This window comes from Chrysemys picta, chromosome 4 (assembly GCF_011386835.1).
Source record: "Chrysemys picta bellii isolate R12L10 chromosome 4, ASM1138683v2, whole genome shotgun sequence".
NCBI classification, from domain to species: domain Eukaryota; kingdom Metazoa; phylum Chordata; order Testudines; family Emydidae; genus Chrysemys; species Chrysemys picta.
Genome location: NC_088794.1, coordinates 92,418,472 through 92,444,388, shown reverse-complemented (window position 1 = coordinate 92,444,388; position 25,917 = coordinate 92,418,472). Strand labels below are relative to the sequence as shown.

General features: G+C 41.4%; 1 protein-coding gene and 1 long non-coding RNA gene across 19 annotated transcripts in view; one reads left to right on the top strand and one right to left on the bottom strand.

The window, feature by feature from the left end:
* STARD9 (StAR related lipid transfer domain containing 9) overlaps positions 1-25,917 on the top strand; it is a 177,332-nt gene that overhangs the window by 113,457 nt on the left and 37,958 nt on the right. For 12 of the 18 annotated variants that reach the window (XR_255033.5, XM_042849426.2, XM_005284626.5 and 9 more), the window contains 6 exons: positions 5,303-5,354; positions 6,295-6,432; positions 7,593-7,675; positions 8,417-8,526; positions 11,093-11,143; positions 21,256-21,446. Coding sequence is in view for 17 of the 18 variants with exons in the window: in XM_042849426.2 (XP_042705360.2) it covers positions 5,303-5,354; positions 6,295-6,432; positions 7,593-7,675; positions 8,417-8,526; positions 11,093-11,143; positions 21,256-21,446 (625 nt within the window). In the remaining variant the exon portion in view is untranslated. Of the gene's footprint in view, positions 1-5,302; positions 5,355-5,459; positions 5,496-6,294; positions 6,433-7,592; positions 7,676-8,416; positions 8,527-11,092; positions 11,144-21,255; positions 21,447-25,917 lie in introns of those variants that run through there. The other 6 variants (XM_065595316.1, XM_005284627.5, XM_065595321.1 and 3 more) reach the window with 2 other exon arrangements.
* Positions 13,388-17,515, bottom strand: LOC135983427 (uncharacterized). Its single transcript, XR_010601062.1, has 2 exons — positions 17,339-17,515; positions 13,388-15,813 (listed from the first exon to the last, which is right to left on the bottom strand). It is a non-coding gene; the product is annotated as an uncharacterized LOC135983427 (long non-coding RNA).

The window sequence follows — 25,917 nt, the reverse complement described above, 5'->3', positions numbered from 1 at the left end:
TTGTGGCTGCTCTGGGGATCAGCTCAACCCGGTCTGGTGCTTCCTTCCATCAGTTACTCAAGCTGTGACCCCTCTCTCTCTCTCTTTGTGACTAAGCCCTCCAGCCAGATCACTATATAGTCCTCCCCTTCTGGGCAGCCAAGTCTCTCTAGACCAGCTGTCTGGTTGGCACCTCTCACAATCCTGTGCCACTTCCCAGTGGCTGTTAAGGGAACTCAGGCACGCCCTTTGCACTGGGTTCCAGCCCAGGAACCCTGTAACAAGCACTCAGGATCTGTCCTATCCTACCCCTTGCTGCTGTTTCCCTGAACTTCTTCCTACCTTGCCCTCTCAGGCTTCCTTTCCCTATAACTCCTCTGGAGTTAACCCTTCTTGGGCTTATTCTTTCTTGGGTTTTCTCCTCTCCTCTCCTCTCTGCTCCCAGGGAGTGACTGCAGCCTCTCTCCAGCAGCCTCTTTCTGCCCTGAGCTTCTTGGCTTTATACAACCCCTGCCTGTTCCTGCCCAGGTGAGCTCCTCCTCAAACTGCAGCCTAGATGGATAATTAGCCCAATTAGCCAACTGAACCCCTTCAATGGCTGGTTGGGATGAACGCCCCATCACATAGCCATAGTAGCATTTTTTGGTCCTATTACTGTTTTTTTTAATTTGGGGTATACTTTTAGTTTGAGCCTTTATTATGGTGTTTTAAAATAGTTTCTATGCAGTTTGCAGGCATTTCACCCTTGCTACTGTTCCTTTTAATTTCCATTTAACTAGCTTCCTCATTTTTGTGTAGTTCCCCTTTTTGAAGTTAAATGCTACTGTGGTGAGTTTATTTGACATTTTTCCCCCACAAGGATGTTAAATTTAATTACATTATGGTCGCTATTACCGAGCAATCAGCTGTATTCACCTCTTGGACCAGATCCTGTGCTTCACTTAGGACTAAATTAAGAATTGCCTCTTCCCTTGTGGGTTCCGGGACAAGCTGCTCCAAGAAGCAGTCATTTATAGTGTCTAGAAATTTTGTTCCTGCAGCCCTTTCTGAGGTCAATATGAGAATAGTTGAAATCCACTATGATTATTATTATTTTTTTTTTGCCTTTGTAGCCTGTCTAATATCACTGAGTGATTTCATAAGCACCGTCACCATACTGGTCAGGCGGTTGGTAAATATTTCTACTGCTGTATTCTTATTCTTCAAGCATGGAATTTCTTTCCATAGAGATTCTGTGGTACAGTTTGATTCTACTTTATTTGATTCTATGCTTTCTTTCACATCTAGTATCACACCCCCACCAGCGCAACCTACTCTCACACCCCCACCAGCGCAACCTACTCTGTCATTCCTGTGTATTTTGTACCCTTGTATTACCGTGTCCCGCTGATTATCCTCATTTCACCAGGTTTCTGTGATTCCTATTATATCAATATCCTCATTTAATGCCAGGCATTTTAGTTCACCCATCGTAGTATGTAGACTTCTAGCATTTTGATTTAAGCTCTTTTACTACTCACTAGCTCCTATCTGTACATTAACAACTTCTTTCCTATCATCTTTACTAGGATATACAGTTCTCCCTTTAATAAACTCATCCCTAAGGGACATCTCTGCCTGGCTGACTTTCCCCTGTCCCTTAGTTTAAAAAATCCTCTACAACCTTTCTAATTGCACATGCCAGCAATCTGATTTCATTTTGGTTTTCTTTCTTTTCCAAAAGGTTCCCCAGTTGCCAACAAACCTAAAACCGTCTTCTTTATGCCATCGGCTTATCCACGCATTGAGACCCTGCAGTTCTGCCAGTCTTCCTGGCCTGGTGCACGGAACTGGAAGCTTTTCAGAGAATGCTACCATGGAGGTCCTGGACTTTAGTGTCTTAATTGGCAGCCTAAATTTGGCGTCCATAACCTCTCTCCTACCTTTGCCTATATCATTGGTACCCACATGCACCACAACCACTGGTTCCTCCCCAACACTGCACATAAGTCTGTTCAGATGTCTTGTGAGAACCACAACCTTTGCACCCAGCAGGCAATTGTGTGGTTCTCCAGGTCATCACAAACCCAACTATCAACACTGCTGCTAATCAAATCCTCTGTTACTATTACCTTGCTGTGTTCCTAGTAACTGGGGTTCTCTCCCCCTGGAGGGGATCTCCTCAGTACAAGAGGAAACCATGACATCATCTGGAAGGAGGGTCCCAAATATTGAATAGTTTTTTTCTCTGCTCCAGCTTGATGTTCTCTTTCCTCGAGACTTTCATCCTTCTGAAGAGAGGTTGTCAGACTGAGGGTGAAACTGCTCTGTTGTGTCCCTGAAAGTCTCCTCTGCATATCTCTCTGTCTCCCTTAGCTCCTGCATGTCAGCTACTCTGCCCTCAAGAGCCCAAACTCTCTCTGAGGGCCATGAGCTGCTTGCACCGTATGCACACACATACCACCTGCCCCTGAGGCAGGTAGTCTCACATGCTGCATTCAGTGTAATAAACTGGATAGTTCCCACTCTGCAACTGAATTTCTGTCTGCACTATTTTTACTCTTGCATCTTTTTTTTAAAGTTGGTTATTTTTGATTGGTGGGGAGGGGCTGGTTTATTGGCGTAAGTTTAGAGTATGTTTGTTAGATGTATTGGGTTCTCTCCTCCTCATTCTCCCTTTCTTTACTAGGGGGTTTTCTGACATTCTTCTAATAGGTTATCGTCCCTTGGCCTCCTCCCCCTGCTGCTGAACTCTCACTGAAGCCAAACTCTCCTTACCTTGGTAGCTTACTTTGTCTTGTGCTGACTTATTTTGTTGTGGGACTTTCTCTGCTTGAGAGCTGGACCTCGAAGGAATGCCGCTCTCAACTCCCTCGCAAAACTCCTGTTCGCCGCTCCTCTTTGCTAGCTCCTTTGGTCACTTAGGAGCTGGCTTTTTAAACCCCTTTTCTCCCTGAGGAGAGAGCCTTCAACCTCTCAGCAGAGGGCTTTGTGTATGAGCTTCACTCCCTCTCAGTCACCCAAGTAGAAGGTTGTGCTGGGTTGGCAGTTTAGAGTTGTTACCCAACCCCTCTGTACAGGGACCCCAACCTAGGGTTGTCATCTCTGCGATATAAGAACTCGGGCATTCAGGATGATCCTGGGCCTATAAAATTGGACAGCTGGCAGTGTGTACTGAGCACCTTTACAGATTTCCTGGGACAGCTACCTCAAAAAAGGGAAGTTCCTAGAAAAACTGGACAGATGGCAACCCTACCCCAGCTCCATGGGGTGAGAGCAGGGCCGGTGCTACCATTAAGGCGAACTAGGCGGTTGCCTAGGGCGCCAAGATTTGGGGGCGCCAAAAAGCAGTGTCCCCAATTTTTTTTTATTATTTTTTTTACAGCATTCCTCCCCAAGCGCGCGGTCGCCACTCCACTTCTCCCGCCTCCCAGGCTTGCAGCGCCAATCAGCTGTTTGGCACCGCAAGCCTGGGAGGAGAATTAGAGCAGGGGAGGCATGCTCGGGGAGAAGGCGGAGCAGAGGTGAGCTGGGGTGGGGAGGTGCCGCACGGCTCCCCGGGCCAGGGGGATGGGGAGCTGTCGCGGGGGTGCCTCAGGGTGTGGGGGGGAGCTGCCGCAGGGCTCCCCACCCCAGCTCACCTCTTCTACGCCCCCTCCCCGAGCACGCCGTTGCTGCTCCACTTCTCCCGCCTCCCAGGCTTGTGGCGCCAATCAGCTGTTTGGCGCCACAAGCCTGAGAGGGGAGGAGAATTAGAGCGGGGGCGGCGTGCTTGGGGAGGAGGCGGAGCAGAGGTGAGCTGGGGTGGGGAGCTGCTGCACGGCTCCCCGGGGGGGGGGAAGCTATCACGTGGGGGGGGGGCGCCTCAGGGTTGAGGGGGGGAGCTGCCGTGGGGAGGGCACCTCAGGGCGGGTGGGGGTGGGGTGCAAGGTGGAAGTTTCGCCTAGGGCACGAAACTTCCTTGCACCGGCCCTGGGTGAGAGTGACAATCACCCCTTCCCATCAGATGCTGGGAAACTAGTAAGACATGCTCATGATTATATGTAATTCATTATCCCCTAAGTAACCTTGTCATCTTATTATAAACCTCATCCTTCCTTTTTCTGCCCTTATGGATCGTTGCTCTCTCGTGATGCTTCGTGTTTAGAATTAAATTATATGCTATTTGGGGCGAGGACCATATTTTCATTTGTTCTGGTTGGACCACAGAAAACTTCAGATACTGTACAAATAATAATAATTTAATTTTTATATAATCTAAACCGCTGATTATCAAGATATGGTTGTGTTGTAATATATTTTTTAAAATAAACTTGTTAGAGAATGTGTGTGTACAAATCAGCTTACTGAACTATTGAAACATAGTGCTAGAAGTAAATAGATATTGTGCCTTGTCAGAACTAAGAAATGTCCTGACTTTGTTTTCCTAAGGAATAATACAAGGAACATAATAGACAGGATGTGAGTCTACTGCCTTTATTGCTAGTTTACATATTCAGAATATTGATTTGTGACCTTATGTTTTATTGACATTTCTTTTGTCAAAATAGAATAAATATTAGCTTGCTTCCATAACTGCCCCAAAATTTATTTTTTGAACTGGATGGCCTGAGAATTTTTTTATGTAACACTTTGTTCTTTTTTCAAAATTGTGAGTGTATATAATATTTGTTCATATATAGGGACACATAAACTTTAATAATAAACAAGAATATTGATTTATTAGAATATACACGGATTACTCTCTGATTGTAGTTAGTTTACTGCATCCATACTCCGTGCCTAACTCCCTTCAAGAGTTGGGATTTTCTATCTATCTATCTAATCATCAGTAAACTGCTCCTTGAAGATTTACATTCTGGGCTGTGTTTTCAAAATTGGCTTCTTATTTTGCACACACAGATATTTGTGCATGCAGTTATCATAATTACCTACTCAGATTGGGTCATTGGGCATCTGAGTAGCCCGTCTGAAAAACTCAGATACCAGTGTTCATATTTAAATATAGTAATTGTGCATGAGAGCAGCCATGCAAGCAAAACATCTAACTCAAGCAACTTAAAAAAATTATTCAACTGGTTGCAGCATCTGCTTAAGTAACAACAGAGGAAGCACTAAGTGTGATTCGTAGCAATTACAAAACTGAGGGCAGTTGAGGGTTAAGACTCCATACACATTACAACTAATAGCTACAGTCTGCTCTAATCAACCCAGGCAGGGATACCTTGTCTGAAATATTTACCAAGATACTGCAGCTGAATTAATGAGAACTTTTATGCATTTTTAATTTTCAATAGATTACTTTTAATTTACCTTATTTACAATAGTTATTTCCCTATTTTAGGAAGGAACAACCAAAATTGGAAGATGTGATTCAGACCAGGAGCAGGATATTGGTAAGAGACTGAGATTACAGAGGATTTTACAGTGTGTTCTGTCAACCCAGGTGCTTTTGCTTGTCTAGCATAACAGTCTAATAGGCATTTTTTCTTTACCAGCAGTCTCCATGTGAGAAGTTGAGAAGAGAATAACTGCTTGTAGGTTTGCTATATAATGAAGTGTTAGTTAATTTTTGCTGCTATTTATTGGGTCAAGGAACACCGTATAATTGAGTATCTACTTAAGTTTTCCCCTAGTAGGGTAAATTTACATTAGGGATTGAAAATTATTGTGGTTCAAAGCCCAGAACTTGCTCTATTCATTCCGGTTTTAATTCTCTCCCCCCCCCCCCCTCAAAAAAAAAAAAAACTATAGAGAAGGAAACTAGCAAACTGGCTTTCCTGTGGTTCAATATATTTCTTTCCAGCTATGCTGGGTCATGGGTGTTAGATCTTAAAATTACTTAGTTTTCATTATCTTCCTCCCCCCCCCTTCATTTCTGATGTGATTTTTTTTTTTAGCAGCCACAATTTCAAGAAGTACCAAAACTAGTAGAAACTGACATTTAATACTGAAATTGGAAACAGCTTGGAATGCCAGCTTTGATTAAATCATCAGTCTCTAGCTCTAGTATTTAGTGAAATATGAGCTATTAAAATAATGTCACAGTTCAAACAGAAAATATAGCATGATTACAGGTCCTGATAGCTTACAACTTGCTAGGAATAGAATTTTGGAAGAACAGTACAAATACTTTCAGACCAGTAAACTTTTCCAAAAACCGATCCTGAACTAGTAATCAGAGGAGAAATTTAGGTTTCTATATGATGCATAGGATTGTTCTTTGACTATAGTGCTGTACTTACCTGCACTGGAAGCTTTTGTTCTAAAGCAAATGTGGAAAAGAGTTTAAAATAAACCTAAAACGATCCAGTAAAAATGACCTACAATTTTTAGTTCTGCAGGGTCAATGGATTGAAAGGAACCATTGCATTATAGACAACAAGTGTGGGATTGTGACACTGCGGCCAATCCAGGGAGCATATTGTACTGTAAATGGACAGGAAGTCACTGATGCTTGTCGTCTGTCACAAGGTGAGTCTTGCGGTTCCTTTTTGTGACGTTGATGCTAATGATACAGGTATCAGCAGGTGAATACAGTAAAATACTGAGAGAGTAAATACTGTAAATCCATTCCTCAGCATTCCTTAGGGTGGAACAATACAACCTAATAACCCTCTGAGTTCAGAAACTAGGATCTACTGAAGACGTACACGTCTACTAAATGGATGGGCATACGTGTTATGTTAAAATGAAACAGTTATGGTCATATTAAGATTAATTTTAGCTGCAGTAATTCTTAGCTCTCTGAAAACGGAAGGCTTTTCAGGATTGCTTCTGACCAGTAAGGTAATGGGTTAGGTAGAACCCCTCTAACATGTCCACTGCAAAAGCCATAAGAGCTTGGCTTTCTGTGGACTGTACTAGAATGGTTGAATTACCTTAGACTTCATTTCTCATTGGAATCAGATTTTTGTCAAAATTGTAGATGTTGAGCTATAGAGTACAGGGGAGTGTCTCTGAATTCAAAGTTAGGGTTAGAGATTTAAGGCCGGGTTTACAAAAGCACCTAACAAACTCTATTGATGTCAGTGGAACAGGCCCGTATTGTGGTTTCAGAGGCAAACACTGGGAAACCACTTTTCTTGGCTGCCCAGAGCTTCTGCTGTTAGGAGATGCTGCTTCTTTCACACACCACCACCAGACAGTCTTATTCAGCTTGCCAGGACAAGTCTTTATCTTATTATTGACACTTTTTTTCAATTCTACTTCAAAGTTCCAAGATCATGCTGCTGTGGGATTAAAATATGGCTCTATGTAGGGGCGTTTCGAAATTCTTCTTTGAATTTTTTTTTACTTAATTTGTGCTTTAGATTTTTTCTCACTTTTTGTAGCATTTTCACTTTAAAGATTTTTTGAATATCTTAATTACTGAGCACTGGGATTTGAAATCTTTCTCTTATGTGCTCCTTGTCATTAAGATAGAGGAGTCAGAATAAAAAGAAATTTCCAGCAGTGTATTTGCCCCTGACCTCCAGGGTTTAAGATTTTTTAAAAAGCACATTAATGCTGGCAGTAACAGTCAGCAAAGTGTTACTACGAGTGGTTTAAATTGTATGTACCATGGATACACATCAAATTCCAGATGTTTGATAAATTTTATCTTCATAGTTTCCCTTTTTTTTTTTGAACAGGAGGTCTTGTTGTCCTGGGCAAGGCTCATAAATTTAGGTTCAACCACCCAGCAGAGGCTGCCATTTTAAGACAAAGAAGATTGGTAAGTTTTGAGACTTTATATTTTTCTTTCCTAAATTCCTTCATTGGTGACTAACCTTATTTCATTTTAAACGCAAATATCAAATGTATAACATTTCTTCATATCTACTTATTTACTTGCATCATTTCCTCCTTCTAATGGTCTGTAGTAACACTAAACCATTGCGGATGGACACCGGTGCCATTTGCAGAGTTGCTTAGAAAAAGAAAATGCAGATCCTCTTAAATAATTTAATATATCCTTGTTTTCTAGTCATGACTTCACTGGGGTTGAAACAATATAACTAAAGGCAGAATACTAAAGGGGAAAGACAATTTTAAAACTTTCCATGATCAATAATATTCTGAGTTATCCTCGTTATGGTATTAGCTCACCGTTCAGCATTAAATACACTAAAAACAATTTTAGCTGGCGAAATATATATATTGAGTGCCCCAGTATGATTATTCACGTAGATGTTGTTACATGCATTGGAGTTAGAGATTGAAATTAAAAATTGATAAAAGGAAATACTTTTTATGTGGTGTATAAAAAGGGAACTCACTACTGCAGGATATTATTTAGAAAATAGTTTATTCAGATTTCCAAACAGACTTAGACATCTGTAAGGTCGTTGGGACAAGGGATATGCCTCTATTCTGTGGCACATATTAACAGCAGCAATAATAAGTTGAAACCTGCTAGGTTGTTTTAATATTCCTTCCTCCTTCCTCCTGCTCCCATCTTGTTTTTTTTTAATAGATTAGTGAAGTCTCCACCGTATTGAGCAGCAAATCTTTGGAATGGCTGGACTTGGATGGAGATTTCACTCCTTCCCCTCCCAATATCTTTTCTCCACTTGAAAAAGAAAGGTAAGTTTAAAAGAAGTATTCACTGGAATGGAACTTCCCTGGAACCTGGGTTCATTTCAAAGAGAAGTGGAATGCATAGGTCCCATCATATTTTATTTACTTATTTAGATTTAAATTATAATGATGAGTGGAACAGCTCCAACAGGAGAGATCGAGAGAGAACCATGCCTGATTACCCTATGCCCTGGTGGTCAGGGCACTCACCTGGGCTATAAAAGACCCAAGTTCAAGTCCTTACTTCAAATCAGGCAGAGTAAGGATTTAAAAACAGGTCTCCTACATTCCAGATGAGTGCCCTAAGCATGGGCTATTGGGTATCCTGGGATACACACACCACCAGTCCCCCCAAAATGCTCTATATGGTCACCCCCAACAGTCTTTAGTATGAGGCCAAATCTGATATGCATACTCTGAGAACACCTACTGGACTGGGCCCTGCAGGTGAGATAGGTGGGTAAAGTCCTAAAATCTTGCTGGGGTTTAGGCATGATCTAGGGTGCTGAACTGATTAGCAGCATCTCGACTTCAGTGATTTTGCACATGCCCAAAGCCAGAAACTTAGGCATATTTTCACTAGAAATTTAGTCTTCTAGGGAATTTAGGCACCTCCAGGGAGAGGTAGCAGCTGAGCAGAAATCTTAGTTGCTCCTAAGTTCCTTTGTGGGTCTAGCCCAAAGAGATTAAGGTCAAAAGATCCCACTGATTTTGGGTGTCCAATTTGAGATGACTAGGATCTGATTTTTCAGAATACTTAGCATAGGTTAGCACATTACATGTTCAAATCACAGCTCCCATTGACTTCAGTTGCTACTGTGAGTTCTCAGCACTTCTGCAAATCAGACCCCTGCAGGGTCTTAACTCAGGCACCCAGAAAATGAGGAACACACAATTAGTGACAACCAGGGAAGAGTTTGGTTTAAGTGATTTGCTCAGCATCACATAGGAACTCTGTGGCACAGGCAGGGATTGAATCCAAATTTTAGGGCATTCAACTTTCTTAACCATGAAACCATCCTTTCTTTTCCTCCAATCCCCTGCCTCATTCACCACATGCCTTTCAACTTCTGCAACAAAGGGGTCCTACAGACAGCAGCCTCCTTTACGATACAGCCTTCATTCATCCCCAGAGCAGGTCTATCGTGTGCACTGAATAAAGCTGTGGAAAATATAGTATGTGATTGTGAAATTAAAGACCATAATGCATTACAAACAAGGGGGCTGAATTAATGCTGCACAGGCAACCTTAATTCTGGCATTTCCTAACTTTTGAGTCCTTAACTTTGCAACCTTAATGTTCTTTGAAGCTAATTTTGGTGTGAAATTTAAGTTATAAAGAGGATGCTATTTGGTGTATTTATAAAACTGAAATATAACCATTTTCTTCTTGGAGAGTTGTCATGCGATGGTGATTTGTATTTAATTGTTGGGGAAAGAACAACTGCTTCCAGAGTTCACTTCAAGCATCAACCCATTTCTTTGCTAGAGTTATTCTAATGGAATAGCAAAATTCAGCATTTTTTAAATTCTCTTGGAATGTTTTTCCTTCTTATATTTATGAACATGAAGCACTCATCCTTATACAGTATTTGTGCATGCTTTCTGTGTTACTGCCTCCACGTGTGCACTCTGTGCTTTTCTTCTCTCAGGATAACATCCTTAGATCCTCTTCAGCTATTTCTTTTAATTTTATACGGAGATACCTTTCTTTACAAAACAATATTTGGTATTTATTTGTTTTGTACAATGTATCATACCAGGTCATGTCACTTTTACCTCCCTTCCCCACAGAATGGAAAAGTTTACAAATAAGACGTTTGCTAGTGATCTACATCATGCCAAGAGACTCACTACACAGTTTTGAATATAAAAGAGGTAGAAACTTTGTTGTAGGCTCTCAGTGATGGGTATCAGATATTTGAGACATCTCAAGGCATATAGGATTGTACATCGGTATTTTGGTTTTTTTTTAGCGAGTGTTTGAGTTGCCTTCATAAACCAGACAGGATTGAGGACTATTTCTGATTGATTTCCAGATTATGTATAGATAGTAGATTCCTTTAGGATGGGAATATGCTATATTATAGTGTATAATGTTGTTTTCCATTTTGCCATGATTATCTTAAACTGTTACTCTGAAAATGAAACTGAAACTGAAACTGAAAATGGTGTCCTGCTCATTTGAATTTTTATTAATGACTGTCTGTTACTGAGATGAGATATAATGTGCACGTAGTTTTTATTAGCTGTGTTTTACCTGAAGAAATCCAGGAATCTTTTGTTTCTCTTCTGTAGTCTTTCCACAAAGTTAAACCAAATTGTTTTTCTTTTTCTTCCCTTGCACTAAGTGATAAGTGTGTCTCTTATTCCAGATAAGTGGATTTACTCATGTGATTGAAATGTTTCCCCCTAAGAGGGTCAGCACAAAGGTCTATAATATAGGGATAAAATGGGACTGAAGTGGTCTGTAGATGTTGCAGAGGCAACATCAGAGCAAATCAATGTCACCTAGTAGAAGCGTATCTGATATACAGTACTGACTGTAATATATTTCTTGGTTTTTCCACAGTCAAAAGCATATAGGCCATGAGGAGTGCAAACATTCAACTGAAATGATGAGGTAAGAGACTAGCTTGAAGTTAGTATATGACAGTACCTTTCATCATGAGATTTCCTGCACAGTTCTCCAATCTTTGCAAATGAGTATGCATCCTCATGCAAACTTTGGGAATTACAGATATGTGAGGCTCAGGGAAATTGATACTGGTGCAAAGATGCAGTCAGCTCCTTCCTCTGTAATCATTAGGTCTTCATGTCCATCTCCATTCTTGACTCAGCCTGTTCAGAGCTATAACATTGTTTAATTGCTTAATTTTCTAGGCTTTCTTAGCTATGACTATCACAAGTTAGAATTATTAGGATCATGTCAAAACCATACTGATTTTCTGGCCTCTCTAGCCCTTCCTTTCCCCATTGGCCGCTGTGGGAGGACGCAGTCTGGACCACGATAATCCAAGTACATTTCATCACATTGAAGTGTCAGAATGGCAGTTTGCAATCGAAGTGCAGATGAGACCCTGTTGCTTGCTGCCATGATGCTATTCTTATTTCATATTTGATGCTTTTTTGCTTTAGTGGCTTGCCAAGCTATTAAACTCAAGTCCCAAGTGAGACGAACCTAACATTCTAATGGATCCAACCTTAAAGCTGTGCTGACCAATTGTGGGTTTTTTTAATGTTGTAAGTGCAATTTAACAAATGGATTGCAAATGACCCTGCAAAGCTTCTTTATCTCATCTCAGGGTCTTTTTTCAGTCAAACTGTAAGTGTGAAAATGCTGCTTTTGAGGGGATAGAGTGCTGTAAGTCAAATGCTGCAGTTGGAAGGAGCTGTGGAGCAATTGTTGACTAACTCCCAATGTTATTCCAGCTGACATAGGACTGAATAGTGTCAAAAACGTTCAGGATGGGTGAAATTCACACCTGTGCAAAGAGTCATCACTCTTGTGCTTTCTAAGTAGGGCTTAACCATGACTCAAGCAGAACTCAAAGTGATGTGTAAGCCATATGCTGGCTGTCTGCCCAGGGCTGAATTTCACCCATTTGGAATATATAAACACATAAAGAACATCATGCCATTTTCACTTATAATTGTAATATTTTTATAGGTGTCAATTTGGTAAAGTGTTCTCATAAATTCATTTTAGACTTTTATGTGTAACCAGGTCAAGCCTGTACTTTTTGTTCCCTTGATAAGAATAGAATAAGTACAAACATTCACAGTGAAATAATATTAAGGCTCTAACTCAGCCTGACAAAAGCAGGTAATTAAAATGTAATGCCAGATGTGTTTTGTCTTTATGTACTGGGCCCAATTTAGCAAACTTTATTCTTGTAAGTAGTCCTTACTCACGAAAGGTAGTTCCACTGACTTGTATGGGACTAATTGCATGTGCAAGGACTAATCATATGATTAATGTTTTTTAGAATTGGGCACTATGTCTGGTGGTTCTAGGAATCTCCAAACTGTGTAGGGTCTGGTACAATATCTGCTCATACTAGGTGAATACTGTGACAGGTTGGATCACAGAAACCCGTTGGGAACTGCCACCTGATGTGCCAAGACCACTTCTGCTCCTGCTTTCCTGCCCTGGCAGCCTAGGACTCCAGCACCTTGTCTTCTTGAGCCATACACGCCAGTCTGCTCCATCACAGACCCAGGGTCTGAACCATGTGCCCCAAAGCTGCAGACTTAACCTGAAAGCAGGGGAGGGATAGCTTAGTGGTTTGAGCATTGGCCTGCTAAACCCAGGGTTGTGAGTTCAGTCCTTGAGGGGGCCACTTAGGGATCTGGGGCAAAATCAGTACTTGGTCCTGCTAGTGAAGGCAGGGGGCTGGACTCAATGACCCTTCAGGATCCCTTCCAGTTCTAGGAGATAGGTATATCTCCATATATAATAATATATATTAGCACTCAGATACCCAACTCCCAATGGGGTCTAAACTCTAAATAAATCCATTTTACTCTGGATAAAACATATACAATAGTGGCTCTCAAACTTTTTTACTGGTGACCCCTTTCACATAGCAAGCCTCTGAGTGCGGCCCCCTCCCTTATAAATTAAAAACACTTTTAAATATATTTAACACCATTATAAATGCTGGAGGCAAAGCGGGGTTTCGGGTGGAGATTGACAGCTCACGACCCCCGATGTAGTAACCTCATGACCCCCTGAGGGGACCCGACCCCCAGCTTGAGAACCCCTAATATACAGGGTAAACTCATAAATTGTTCACCCTCTATAACACTGATAGAGATGCACAGCTGTTTGCCCCCCCAGGTATTAATACATGCTCTGGATTAATTATAAGTAAAAAGTGATTTTATTAAATACAGAAAATAGGATTTAAGTGGTTCTAAGTAACAGCAGACAGAACAAATTGAATTGCCAAGTAAAATAAAATAGAACACGCAAGTCTATGTCTAAGAAACTGAATACAAATAAAACCTCACCAGTTCCAGTAAGCTTCCTTTTACAGACTAGTCTCCTGCTAGTCTGGGTCCAGCAATCTCTCACATCCTCTGTAGTTGCTGTCCTTTTGTTCCAGTTTCTTTCAGGTATCCTTGGGGGTGGAGAGGCTACCTCTTTAGCCAGACGAAGACAAAATGGAGGGGTCTCCTGGGGGTTTAAGTAGACTTTCTCTTGTGGGTGGAGACCCCCTCCTTACTCCTATGCAAAGTCCAGCTCCAAGATGGAGTTTTGGAGTTTCCATGCATGACTCAGTTTTTACCAGCCAAGCCACATTCCTGGGAAGGCTCAGATGTGGATTGGCATCTTCAAGTTCATTGTTGGTTTAAGTGGTTTTTGATTGGGCACTTCATTTGCACTTTTCTCAAGCTGACCAAATGCTCTACTAGGCTAGTTAAAATCAAGGCAGTACACAGCCAATATTCATAACTTCAAATACAAAAATGATAATGCATACAAATAGGATGAATACATTCAGTAGATCATAACCTTTACATAGATATGTTACATGGCATATGTAGCCTAAAACATATTCTAGTTATGTCACATATATAATCATAAGCATATTCCATAAAGCCTTATGGGGGGCACCATCACAAATACTGGTTGAACTACCAATACAATAGGTACAAAAGTTAAATCCTGGTGCCACTGAACTCAGAGAGAGTTTTACCATTGACTTCAGTAGGGCCAGGATTTCACTGAAAGAAAAAGAAAGTATGTTACTTTATACTAAGAAAGGGCCCATAGGAAAGCAAGTCAGTCTGTTTTTAAAATCCTAATAAAAACTAGCTTCAGAATAATGCATTACATAAATACTGTGTATCAGAATTAATGGATTTAACACAAAACCTATGCTTCATCATTAGGGGTCTCAGATATTCAAATAATCACAATATATCCCAAATTTCCTTGATAAATTGTGCTCTGTTTTGATGAGGAGGGGATGGCATTATAGTATAAAGTATTTAAGAAGTCCAAGTGTTTAAGATCAAAATCAGGCCCATTTAAAAAAAAAATACAAAAAACTAGACACCGAAAGAAGCAGCATCCCAGAAATATACGCTGAAGTTGCATTTTAGTTTCTTGGAGAAATAACCAACTTTTATATAACACCTCCAAGCTTCGTTCTTTCTCTTCCTTCCCCTCCTCTGCCCCTCGCCTCCTTTTTTTAATTACAATGGTGGTGTTTTTTCATCCAGTTTAAAAGAATAAAAAAATCAAATGGTTTATTTATAGCTATTGGAAGACACTGTAATTCATGTTAACATACTTAATCCATTGCAATATGGTGAACATGGAGAATTTCCTCTTAATAGTCTCATAATAATATTTTGAAATTCTAATAATGGCTCTCATTTGGAGATCTCAGAGCTTTATAGTTCTGAAGTACGTAATGGATCACTTCACCCACCTGTGAAATACTGTCACATCTAGGGTGGGATACAGCAGCTGAATAACAGTGCACAGCAACATTACATAGCACTTCAGCACACGAACTGAAGAATGCTATATTCAGTTGAAATCACAGGGGGTAGTTGAGATAGAGTGCAATTCCAACTGAGCTGGAATTTTGCAGAGACACCACTGTCTTCTACGGAGCATATGTTGTGTCTTGACTTACAGGAGTCTTGTTCTGAACTAGGGAAAGGACTGTACATTTATTCTTCTGAGGCAGTGTGTGTGTCTTGTTGCTGGCCAGAGGGGTAGGGCTGTCTTATAGAGATGCTCAGATGCGTTGTTGGTATGTCACTCCTGGCTGGTGTTATTGTGTCTGCATATTTAGGCGGTAGGAGGAGTTGGTCATATTTTTAAGAGGAGAACTTAAGACAACTGAACAGTCACACTAGTCAGCAGACATTTTTTTTCTTTAAGCACATCAGCTTGTCAAAGAACTAAATGCCTGTCTTGCAGGATGATGATTTCCCTTCTCTAACCTTTAGGGATTTCCCTTTGTGTGCTTGTTTTCAAAGATCACATATGGCTCTACTACCGTTTTTAATTCATTTTCTTTCTGCATATAATTGTGTAACTTGCAGTGTCTCAAAAGACTGGGGAAGGAGATAACACAAAATGTTCATAGCCATTTTATCACTTTTCCCTTAAGAGCTAGTAAGTTTTAAATTCTGTGATGTGAGTAGATATATATAGCTAGTTTCCTAGGGTGGTCCTGTGCAGTTGCCGTAATCCTCTACTTGCTGTGTGTTACTCTGAGGCTATGGTGTGGTGTGGGAAAGGAGCCTTCTGATTGGACAAATGTGCTGGGGAGGGAAGAAAAATGCAAATTAGTTGATGGGCTAGAAACCTGGACTTGTAGTTGCTTTTATTGCCAGCCTGTCTTGCTTTGCAAATATGCAGTGGAAAAAAAAATCTGCTTTGATTTTTTTTGTTTGTTTGTTTGGTTTAAATAATAAAGAAAAATGTAACTGGAATCTAGATCGGCAGTAAGGAGGGGGGAAACTGTCTGATTTGAGTGATGGTTTTTCTGTTTTTAAATCAGTAAAACTGGTGTTAAGGGACAGTATTTTTTTTTCTTTTTCTTTTGTAATACTACTTTGCTTGAGTTTCTTGTTTTGAGCCTTAATGTTATGTTGCAAGAAGCACTCTGCTTCATTACAGGGCTGTCGCTGCCATAGTTACTGAAAACTGCATTATGCTGTAGAAGCCGCCAGCCTCTGCATCAGCCTTGGAAGTATTTGGGGAAGAGGGGAGGGGAATTACACAATAGGACTCCAGAAAGCTGACGACAGAACAGGCTGGAGAAAATGCGGATCTACAGCAGGTTCATTTAGCATCCCTAATGCAAACTTTGTAGATAGAAAGATGAGATGAAAAACAATCCAGCTTTGTTACAATATGAAGATTTTCTCAGTAATTTATTACATTTAGGTTAAGGTTGGTATTTTTTTTATTTATTTTTTTTGGGGGGGGGGCTGCTTACTTAATAGTTTTAAATGTTTACTTGGAGGAGGATGAACTGTTAATATTTCTATTGTATTTGGTAAATCTGGGGTGTGTCAGTGTGTGTACAATTCTACAGAGGGAAACCGCTGTCCTTTATTCTGAGCTTGCTTTTTGACATGCTGTGCACCAGTAAATGCTGGTCTTGTCTATCTGGGTTTCTGTTTTGGAGATAGATGCTCAGCTCTGCAGAATTTAAACTGCTTACCCCATGCCTGTCCTGATGTTAAATTATTTTATTTCCTAATAGTGCTACGTGAACTGTTTATGTGTGCATGTGCATTTGGGAGAGAAGGGGGGATGCAAGCAATAGAGGGAACTGATCCCTGCTTGAAATACATAGATTTGGAATATCTGAAACAAGATGAAATCTTACTGGAGTGTCCAGTTCAGGGGGTGTTTCAGTGGACCAATGAAACAACCACCTGTACTTATCTCTGAATGTGCTAATTTGTTTTTGTAACATAAGATGACCTTCATTTTTAGTTAATCATTCAAATGTATTTTGAACATATTAATTGGACTTTAAATTGTCTGTTTGGAAAATTCAGCTACCAAATATGTTAGCATTTTATTTTCTTGTTTGGCTAATGTCACTCATTTGTAACTTCACTTTACTCTATCATTTTCACAAACCAGCAAGGATAATTCGGGGTGGCTGTAAAACGTTCAGAAAGTAAATGGGAAACATTTTGGATTCATATCATTGTTTTTAATCACTGAATGCGGAGTGACAGATCTGAATCCCAAATCCAAGCAAATCATATTATACTCAAGATTACTAGCCTCATTGCCAGTGGAAAAACACTCCATGTTCTGCCATACCTGTATTATGTAAGCAGCAGCCTGTGAATTTTCATTATCTCTCCTCCTCCTCCTCGTCCTCCTCAGAGAAACTGTTGTCAAGCTGTAAATGTGTAAAGACTGGTTGGTGCTGTCCTAGCCTGTGCATAGGTACTCAGGCCTTTCTTCATTTCCATGTCTGATTTTTATCTTGTACTACTAAAAACAGAGAGAGAAGTCAGAGACACCGATATAGCAACAGAATTGTAACTAGCATGTGTGTCTTGCTCTTTTAGCAATAATAGGACAATATTCCCTTCATCTGTTACAGAATCAATAACCTCAGAGAGGTAAAGAGCCATAGCTATTTGTCCACATAATGAAAACATAGGATTATAACAGTATGATAATAATTGTAGTCATGGTGTTTTCTAAGTGTTGCAAAGCATTTTTGAATGCAGTGGGGTATGGGTATACTTCTGTGTACTGTGTCTTTCAAGGACATATTCCTAGTACGGAGCTTTCAATAGTGTAAGTAGGTTTGGCTAGTATTGTCCTGCTGAATGTGCAAACTCAAAATGGTTAACATTGGGGAGGATCACTAGCTTCCTGACAATTCAGCAAAAACAAACTCTCATGTGAGGGGATCTGCTGGTATAGCAAAATTATTACTACATAAAACTTTCAAAATGTTTTCATTGGGGGGCATCAAAGGCTCTTTAAAGCTTTACAGTTTCCTTTAAAGAGAGCAAAAATGTCAATCTTAGAATCAGAAACGTAGGTCTGGCAGGGACCTTGAAAAGTCATCCAGTTCAGCCCCCTTTGCTGAGGCAGGACCGAGTAAACCTAGACAATCCCCGACAGCTGTTTGTCCAACCTGTTCATACAAACCTTCTGTGATGGGAATTCTACAATCTCCCTTGGAAGCCTGTCCCAGGGCTTAACCACCCGTTATAGTCAGAAAGTTTTTTTCCTGATATCTAACCTAAATCTCCTTTGATGCTAGTCCTATATTCAGTGGGCATGGAGAACAACTGATGACAGTTCTTTTTATAACATTCCTTAATATGTTTGAAGACCTGTTATCGGTCTCCCCCACCCCCAAGTTGTCTGTTCTCAAAACTAAACATGCCCAGTTTTTTTTAACCTTTTGTCATAGGTCAGGTTTTCTAAACCATTGATCATTTTTCCTGAAGTGTGGTGCCCAGAATTGGACACAGCACTCCAGCTGTGGCCTCATCTGTGCTGAATAGAGCAGGACAATTACCTCCTGTCTTACATACAAGACTCCTGTTAATGTACTCCAGAATGATATTGACCTGTTTCACAACTACATCAAATTGTTGACTCATTATCAATTTGTGATCCACTATAACCTCCAGATCCTTTTTAGCTTTACTACCACCTAACCACTTATTCCTCATTTGTAGCTGTGCGTTTGATTTTTCCTTTCTAAGTGTAGAACTTTTCACTTGTCTTTATTGACTTTCATCTTGTTGATTTCAGACCAACTCTCCAATTTGTCAAGATAATTTTGAATTCTAATCCTGTCCTCCAAAGTGCTAACACCTTCCAGTTTGATGTAATCTGTAAATTTTATAAGCATACTCTCCACTTCATTATCTGAGTCATTAGTAAAAATACTGAATAGTACCAGACGCAGGCCTGACCCCTACAGAGCCCCCCTAGATACACCCTCCTAATTTGACAGCGAGCCATTGATCATCTTTGAGTATGATCTTTCAATCAGTTTTGCACACTCCTTATAGTAATTTCATCTAGAGCACATTTCCCTAGTTTGCTTTTAAGAGTGTCACATGGGACTGTCTAAAAGGTCTTACTAAAATCAAGATATATAATATCTACTGTTTTCTCCCCCAATCCACTAGGCCAGTAGCCCTGTCAAAGAAGGAAATTAGGGATGGTTTGTCATGATTTGTTCTTGACAAATACCTGTTGTCTGTTCCTTGTAATCCTGTTATCCTCTAGGTGCTTACAAATTGACTGTTAAATAATGTGTTCCAGTATCTTTTCAGGTATCAGAATTAGGCTGACTGGTCTATAATTCCCAGCTTCTCCTTTGTACCCCTTATTGAAAATAAGTACTATGTTTGCATTTCTCCATCACATCCTCCCAGCACCCTCAACGATAATTGTTAAAGCTCCAAGATTACTTCAGTTAGTTCCTTAAGTGCGTTAGGATGTATTTCATGAGGCCCTGCAGACTTGAATACATCTAATTTATCTAAATATTCTTTAACCTGTTTTTTCCCTATTTTGACTTGCGTTCCTTCCCCCTTGTGGCTAATATTAATTGTATTGTATCTGGTCACCATTCACCTTTTTAGTGAAGACTGAGGCAAAATAGGCATTAAACACCTCAACCTTCTTGATGTCATCAGTTATTCGCTCTCCTTCCCCATTAAGTAGAGGACCTACACTTTTCTTCATCTGTCTCTTGTTCCTAGTGTATTTAAACAATTTCATCTTAGTCCGTTTCATGTCCCTTGCTACGTGTAACTCATTTTGTGCTTTAGCCTTTCTGATTTTATCCCTACATGCTTATGCTGTTCTTTTTTACTTCTCCTTAGCACTTTGTCCATGTTTCCACTTTTTGTAGGATTCCTTTTTGGTTTTCAGGTCATTAAAGAGCTCCTGATGGAGCCATATTGGCCTCTTACTATTCTTCCTATTGTCCTTCGCATCAGGATAGTTTTCAGTTGTGCCTTTAATATTGTCCCCTTTAGAAACTGCCAGCTCTCCTGAACACATTTTTCCCATAGATTTTCTTCCCAGGGGACTTTCCCTACCAGTTCTCTGAGTTTGTTTAAAGTCTGCTTTTTTTTAAGACTATTGTCCTTATTCTGCCGCTCTCGCTCCTTCTTTTCTATCTATCTATCATTTCATGAACACTTTCACCCAAATTGCTGTCCACCTTCCTATTCACTGCCAATTCATCCCTGTTGGTCAGAATCGAGTCTAAAATGGTTAAATTAGCTATAATTTTGTAAATAAAAGTTTTGTTCTTTCCTAAAATGAATCTGTATTTATTCTTTTTCAATGTTTTACACATTTAATTTGCTAAATTTACAAGTAAAAAATCAAATGTGATTCATATATCATTCCTGTAAATATTCTGCAGTTGAACCTTTATTGTTAATTGAGTTGTTGATGGACAAACTAGAATGGAATCCAGCTCCCTCTTTCATAACTATGAGTGGCTTGACAGTATAAGTGAAAGTAGTAAAAAATTATTTTGTCATTGAAATACATGTATACATATCTTGAAATGCACTCTGGGAGAAGAACTGTTAATGTGTTTTGTTTAACATAGTCGCCTTTTTGGCCATAACTGCACTTAAAATATAGAAGAAGCAACCTTATCTAATGGTTAGAGTAGAGAATTTGGTGATAAGATCTGGGCTGTTACGTTGACTCTATTAGCTACTGATTGTGTAACCTTGGGTTACTCGCTTAACCTCCCTAGGCTTCAGGGTTTTTTTGGCCTGTAACAAGAGAATAATAATAACTTGCCACTTTTGCAAAGTACTTTGAAATCTTCAGATGAAAGGCACACAACATGAAAAGTATTTTTACATATTTAAAAGAAAAGGATCTCCTTATAGGATGAGCTTAAACAAAAATGATCAGTGACAATATTAACAAATTACCTTTGCTATTAACTTTCTAAAGATGGAATTATCAGTTTTACCATGAGAAACCTCATGTGTGATAGCTTTGATTTATATGGGATTGTGACATACTATGTATGACATCACATATGCAATTACCTTAGCACCATACGATCTTGACATAATTTTCTAGTCCTTGAATGTGTTTGATTGTACACACAATAGCTTGAATTTTGTCTGATTTAAGGATCTAACATAAAGAAACGTGTCTTAACAAAAAAATGATTGTTTGTTTCTTGGTTTAAAATTATTGTCATTGTCTAACAGCAGAAAGAGAGATTCTGTGCATGAAGAGTACAAGCAGAAGCTGAGAGATCAGGAAGCTTTCCACAGGGAACACATTCAACAGCAGCAGCTCTACGTTGAGGATTTAAAGCAGCAGATCCTGGCAGGACAGATCAAAGCAGAGCGGGAACTAGAATATGACCAGGCACTAATCAACCAGCAGATCAGAGAAAGTGGGTGTCATCTCTCTTTCTCTCTCACTTCCCTTCTTTTACTGCATTCCTTCATTGCTGTTTTCATTTTTCTCCCCTTTTTACATTTTTGGACCATTGGTGGAGTCTTTGATAGTTAACCAGTTTTCTCCTATAATTGTCCTCCTTATGAGGACAGTTATCAAATTTTTGCTAACAGAGGATGAAATGGAGTTCATTAGCACCTGAAACCCCAACCCCTGGCTCCCGGCAGGTGTGCCCTGACTCTCGAACTTCTGAAGATTGACGTATGTGGCTCGGTGGCCCAGTAATCCACAGAATTTTAAAATATTGTGTGCAGATTTTATAATTTTTTGGCACAGAATTCCCCCCAGGAGTAATACTACTTGCTTTATGGCATGGAGCTCCACGCCTCTCCTGATACTCCTGGTCACTGCTTGTCTTGCATGGCTCTATTTAAGTATTTAACTCAAGTGCCCCTTATGGCAGTGTGGAGTGACTTGGCTATCTGGGCTTTTTTCTTTTTTTAAATGTCTACCTGTTATCTCTTGAATTTATCCTGAGAAGTTGAAACCCAAGAAGGCCTTTCAAGGCTGAGATAATTCCTGATGAAAAGCATGTGAGGAGTTGCCCTTTGGAGATAGACTGTTATACACACTAACACATATTGATGGAACAACTCATGCTTGCAACTGCAGTAAAGATCTGTGGGTGTTATATCCCTGCTCACTTTGCCAGTGGTATCACCTGTAAAATGGCATAGATCATATTCACACACTCATAGTCAATTTCACTCTCAAACTGATGTTAATAGGAAAATGTTATGTGTATAGGCCCATGGCACTGATTGAAATCTTCTGCGAATTCCATGTGAAACCTAAACAATGGAACCAATTAAATACAGAGAGAACCAAAAATGACAAGAGGGACAAACATGAAAAAGAAGAGAGACAATTTGTTTAAAATCTAGGTCAACACATAATATATAATATGAAATTTGCAAGGGACAATCGAGTTTAGGGTAAGATCATGGCCCTGCTGAAGTAAAAGTGAGTTTTGCCATTGACTTCAGTGGGACCAGAATTTCACCTAGGTTTCAAAAATTTGCTTGATGGCAGCTCTGTACAATAATTTATTTTGTTGGCCTCTAAAATTATTAATTTTGACCTTCTCTAAATGTGATTGATGCCTTCCAGCCAAATGCTTTCATATCTTTGTCAATACTGAGCAAGACGTGTCTTGCAGTAGTTGAAGCAGAGTCTAATTAATTATAGGTTAAAACTGCAACATTACTATTACAACATGGTCTCTTCTCTGTACATTCAAATGGAAACTACAACGGAAGAACTCAGTTTTTTAGGGTGTTGATTTACAGGTCTTCAAAGATGGCATGGTGGTCTGTAATCATAGAATATCAGGGTTGGAAGGGACCTTGGGAGGTCATCTAGTCCAACCCGCTGCTCAAACAAGACCAATCCCCAGACAGATTTTTACCCCAGTTCCCTAAATGGCCCCCTCAAGGATTGAACTCACAACCTTGGGTTTAGCAGGCCAGTGCTCAAACCACTGAGCTATCTCTCTCCGCTCCCTACTGCATACATGGCATATAGGCCAGCCTGAGGGAGACTCTGTTACAGGAATGTCACCATTCCTGTTCTGTTCATCAGGTGAAAGTGATTTGTTGACTGGGGAAGGATATTTTACTGATGAAACTGCTCTGAGCATATCCACAGCTATCCCTAAATGACATGGCAGTGATGTGGACTGGGAAGAAGCTGGTTGTCAAAGCCAGAGTTAGGTTTTCTGACCTCGTTGACCAATTAGAATAAGGGGTGGTGAAGACAAAAAAAAAAATGTTGAAAAAGGGTATTTGAAAAACAAAGAGATGGACAAACATTCCTGAGGTGTTCGTAACTCTGAGGTTCTGCTGTATTATCAAACACAAACAGGGTCGTGGTGATCTACCCATTTGTAAACTCCAGGGTTGATTATTGCAACTCATCATATTGGAAATGATGCCACACACCCTGAAAAAGCTTCAACTGATAAAGAATGCTAAAATCCTGTCTGCTGAATAACACATCAACTCAGTGCTCTGCATTGGTTCTCCACTGAATACAAAATTAATGATCTCTGTTCTAATATTCAAAGGCCTCTATTGGATTGTCCTCTAGCCACCTGCAAGATTGCCTCTCCCTTTGCAACCATAAAATCATAGGAGTGGAAGGGAACTCGAGAGGTCTTCTCGTCCAGTCCCCTGCACTCAAGGCAGGGCTAAGTATCATTTAGACCATCCCTGATAGGTATTTCTCTAACCTGCTCTTAAAAATCTGCAAAGATGGACATTCCATAGCCTCTCTAGACAATTTATTCCGGTGCTTAACCTCCCTGACAGGAAGTTTTTCCTAATGTCCAACCTAAACTGTCCTTGCTGCAATTTAAGCCCATTGCTTCTTGTCCTATCCTCAGAAGTTAGAAAAAAATTTTTCTCTCTCCTCCTTGCAACAACCTTTTATGTACTTGAAAACTGTTATGTCCCCTCTGTCTTCTCTTCTCTAGACTAAACAAACCCAATTTTTTCAATCTTCCCCCATAGGTCATGTTTAAGGCTATGATTTAGGCACGGGTATTTTTAGTAAAAGTCACAGACACATCACGGGCAATAATCAAAAAGTCACGGCCAGTGACCTGTCCATGACTTTTACTAAAAATACCCGTGCCTAAATCTTAGGTGCTGGGGGCAGGGAGGTTCTCCGGCGGTCATTGCTGCTCCTGGGGGTGGGGGGTGGCCTAGGGCCCTGCCACCGCTGCTGCTCCAGGTGGGGGGCGGCTCATGGCCTCGCAGCCTTAGTCATGTTTTCTAGATCTTTATTCATTTTTGTTGCTCTTCTCTGGACTTTCTCCTATTTGTCCACATCTTTCCTGAAATGTGGAGCCCAGAACTGGACACAATACTCCAGCTGTGGCCTAATCAGCGCAGAATAGAATGGAAGAATTACTTGTCTTGCTTACAACATTCCTGCTAATGCATCCCAGAATGATGTTTGCTTTTTTTGCAACAGCGTTACACTGTTGACTCATATTTAGCTTGTGGCTCACTATGACCCGCAGATCCCTTTCTGCTGTCCTCCTTCCTAGGCAGTCATTTCCCATTTTGTGTGCGTGCAACTGATTGTTCCTTCTTAAGTGGAGTACTTTGCATTTGCCCTTACTGAATTTCATCCTATTTACTTCAGGCCATTTCTCCAGTTTGTCTAGATCATTTAGAATTTTAATCCTACCCTAAAAGCACTTGCAACCCCTTCCAGCTTCGTATCATCCACAAACTTTGTAAGTGTACTCTCTGTGCCATTTCTAAATCATTGATGAAGATATTGAACAGAACCGGACCCAGAACTGATCCCTGTGGACGTCTCATGACAGTTACCATCTCTATTTTTAAATACTTTCAAAGCTCTCAAATACTATGGGGATCAGGGCCGGCTCCAGGCACCAGCCCACCAAGCTTGTGCTTGGGGCAGCACCTGGAAGGGGGCGGCGCAGTGCTCCGGCTCCGGCCGCTGGGGAGAGCGGAGCCCCGGCTGGGCTCTCCGGCCTCCCCCCGGCACTCTGGCCGCCGGGGAGAGCAGAGCCCCGGCCGGCACTCCGCCCTCCCGCCAGCGCTCTGGCCGCCGGGGAGAGCGGAGCCGCGGCGGGCTCGCCGCCCTCCCTCCAGCACTCTGGGCGCCGGGGAGAGCGGAGCCGCGGCTGGCTCGCCGCCCTCCTCCCGGCGCTCTGGCCGCTGGGGAGAGCGGAGCCGCGGCGGGCTCGCCGCCCTCCTCCCGGCGCTCTGGCCGCCGGGGAGAATGGAGCCGCGGCGGGCTCGCCGCCCTCCTCCCGGCGCTCTGGCCGCCGGGGAGAGTGGAGCGGTGGCGGGCTCTCCACCCGGCGCTCTGGCCGCCACTCCGCCCTCCTCCCGGCGCTCTGGCCACCGGGGAGAGCGGAGCCGCGGCGGGCTCTCCGCCCTCCCTCCGGCACTCTGGCTGCCTGGGAGAGCAGAGCCCCGGCCAGCTCGCTGCCCTCTCCCCGGCCGGGCTCTCCACCCTCCCCCCGGCGCTCCGGCTGCCAGCGGAGCCGCGGCAGGCTTGCCGCCCTCCCCCCGGCACTCTGGCCGGTCGGGGAGAGCGGCCTGTGGCCGGGCTCGGTGCCCTCCCCTGCCGCGCTGGGGGGTGAGGGCGGGGGGGCGGCGGGAGGCTTTTTTGCCTGGGGCGGCAAAAAAGCCAGAGCTGGCCCTGATGGGGATATGGACTATAGATAGAGGAGCTAGAGAGTTAGTTGTTTAAATGCATATACTTTCAATGGAGTCACTACAAATCCAGGAAATTACTAGTTAAGACAACGTCAGCATGTAGGCAAAACTCAATTCCCATATCTTACTAGCCAAAATGTAACATCCAAATGCTTTGGGCACCATGGCTCCACAACACACTGCCTTTCAGTTCTACATAGACCT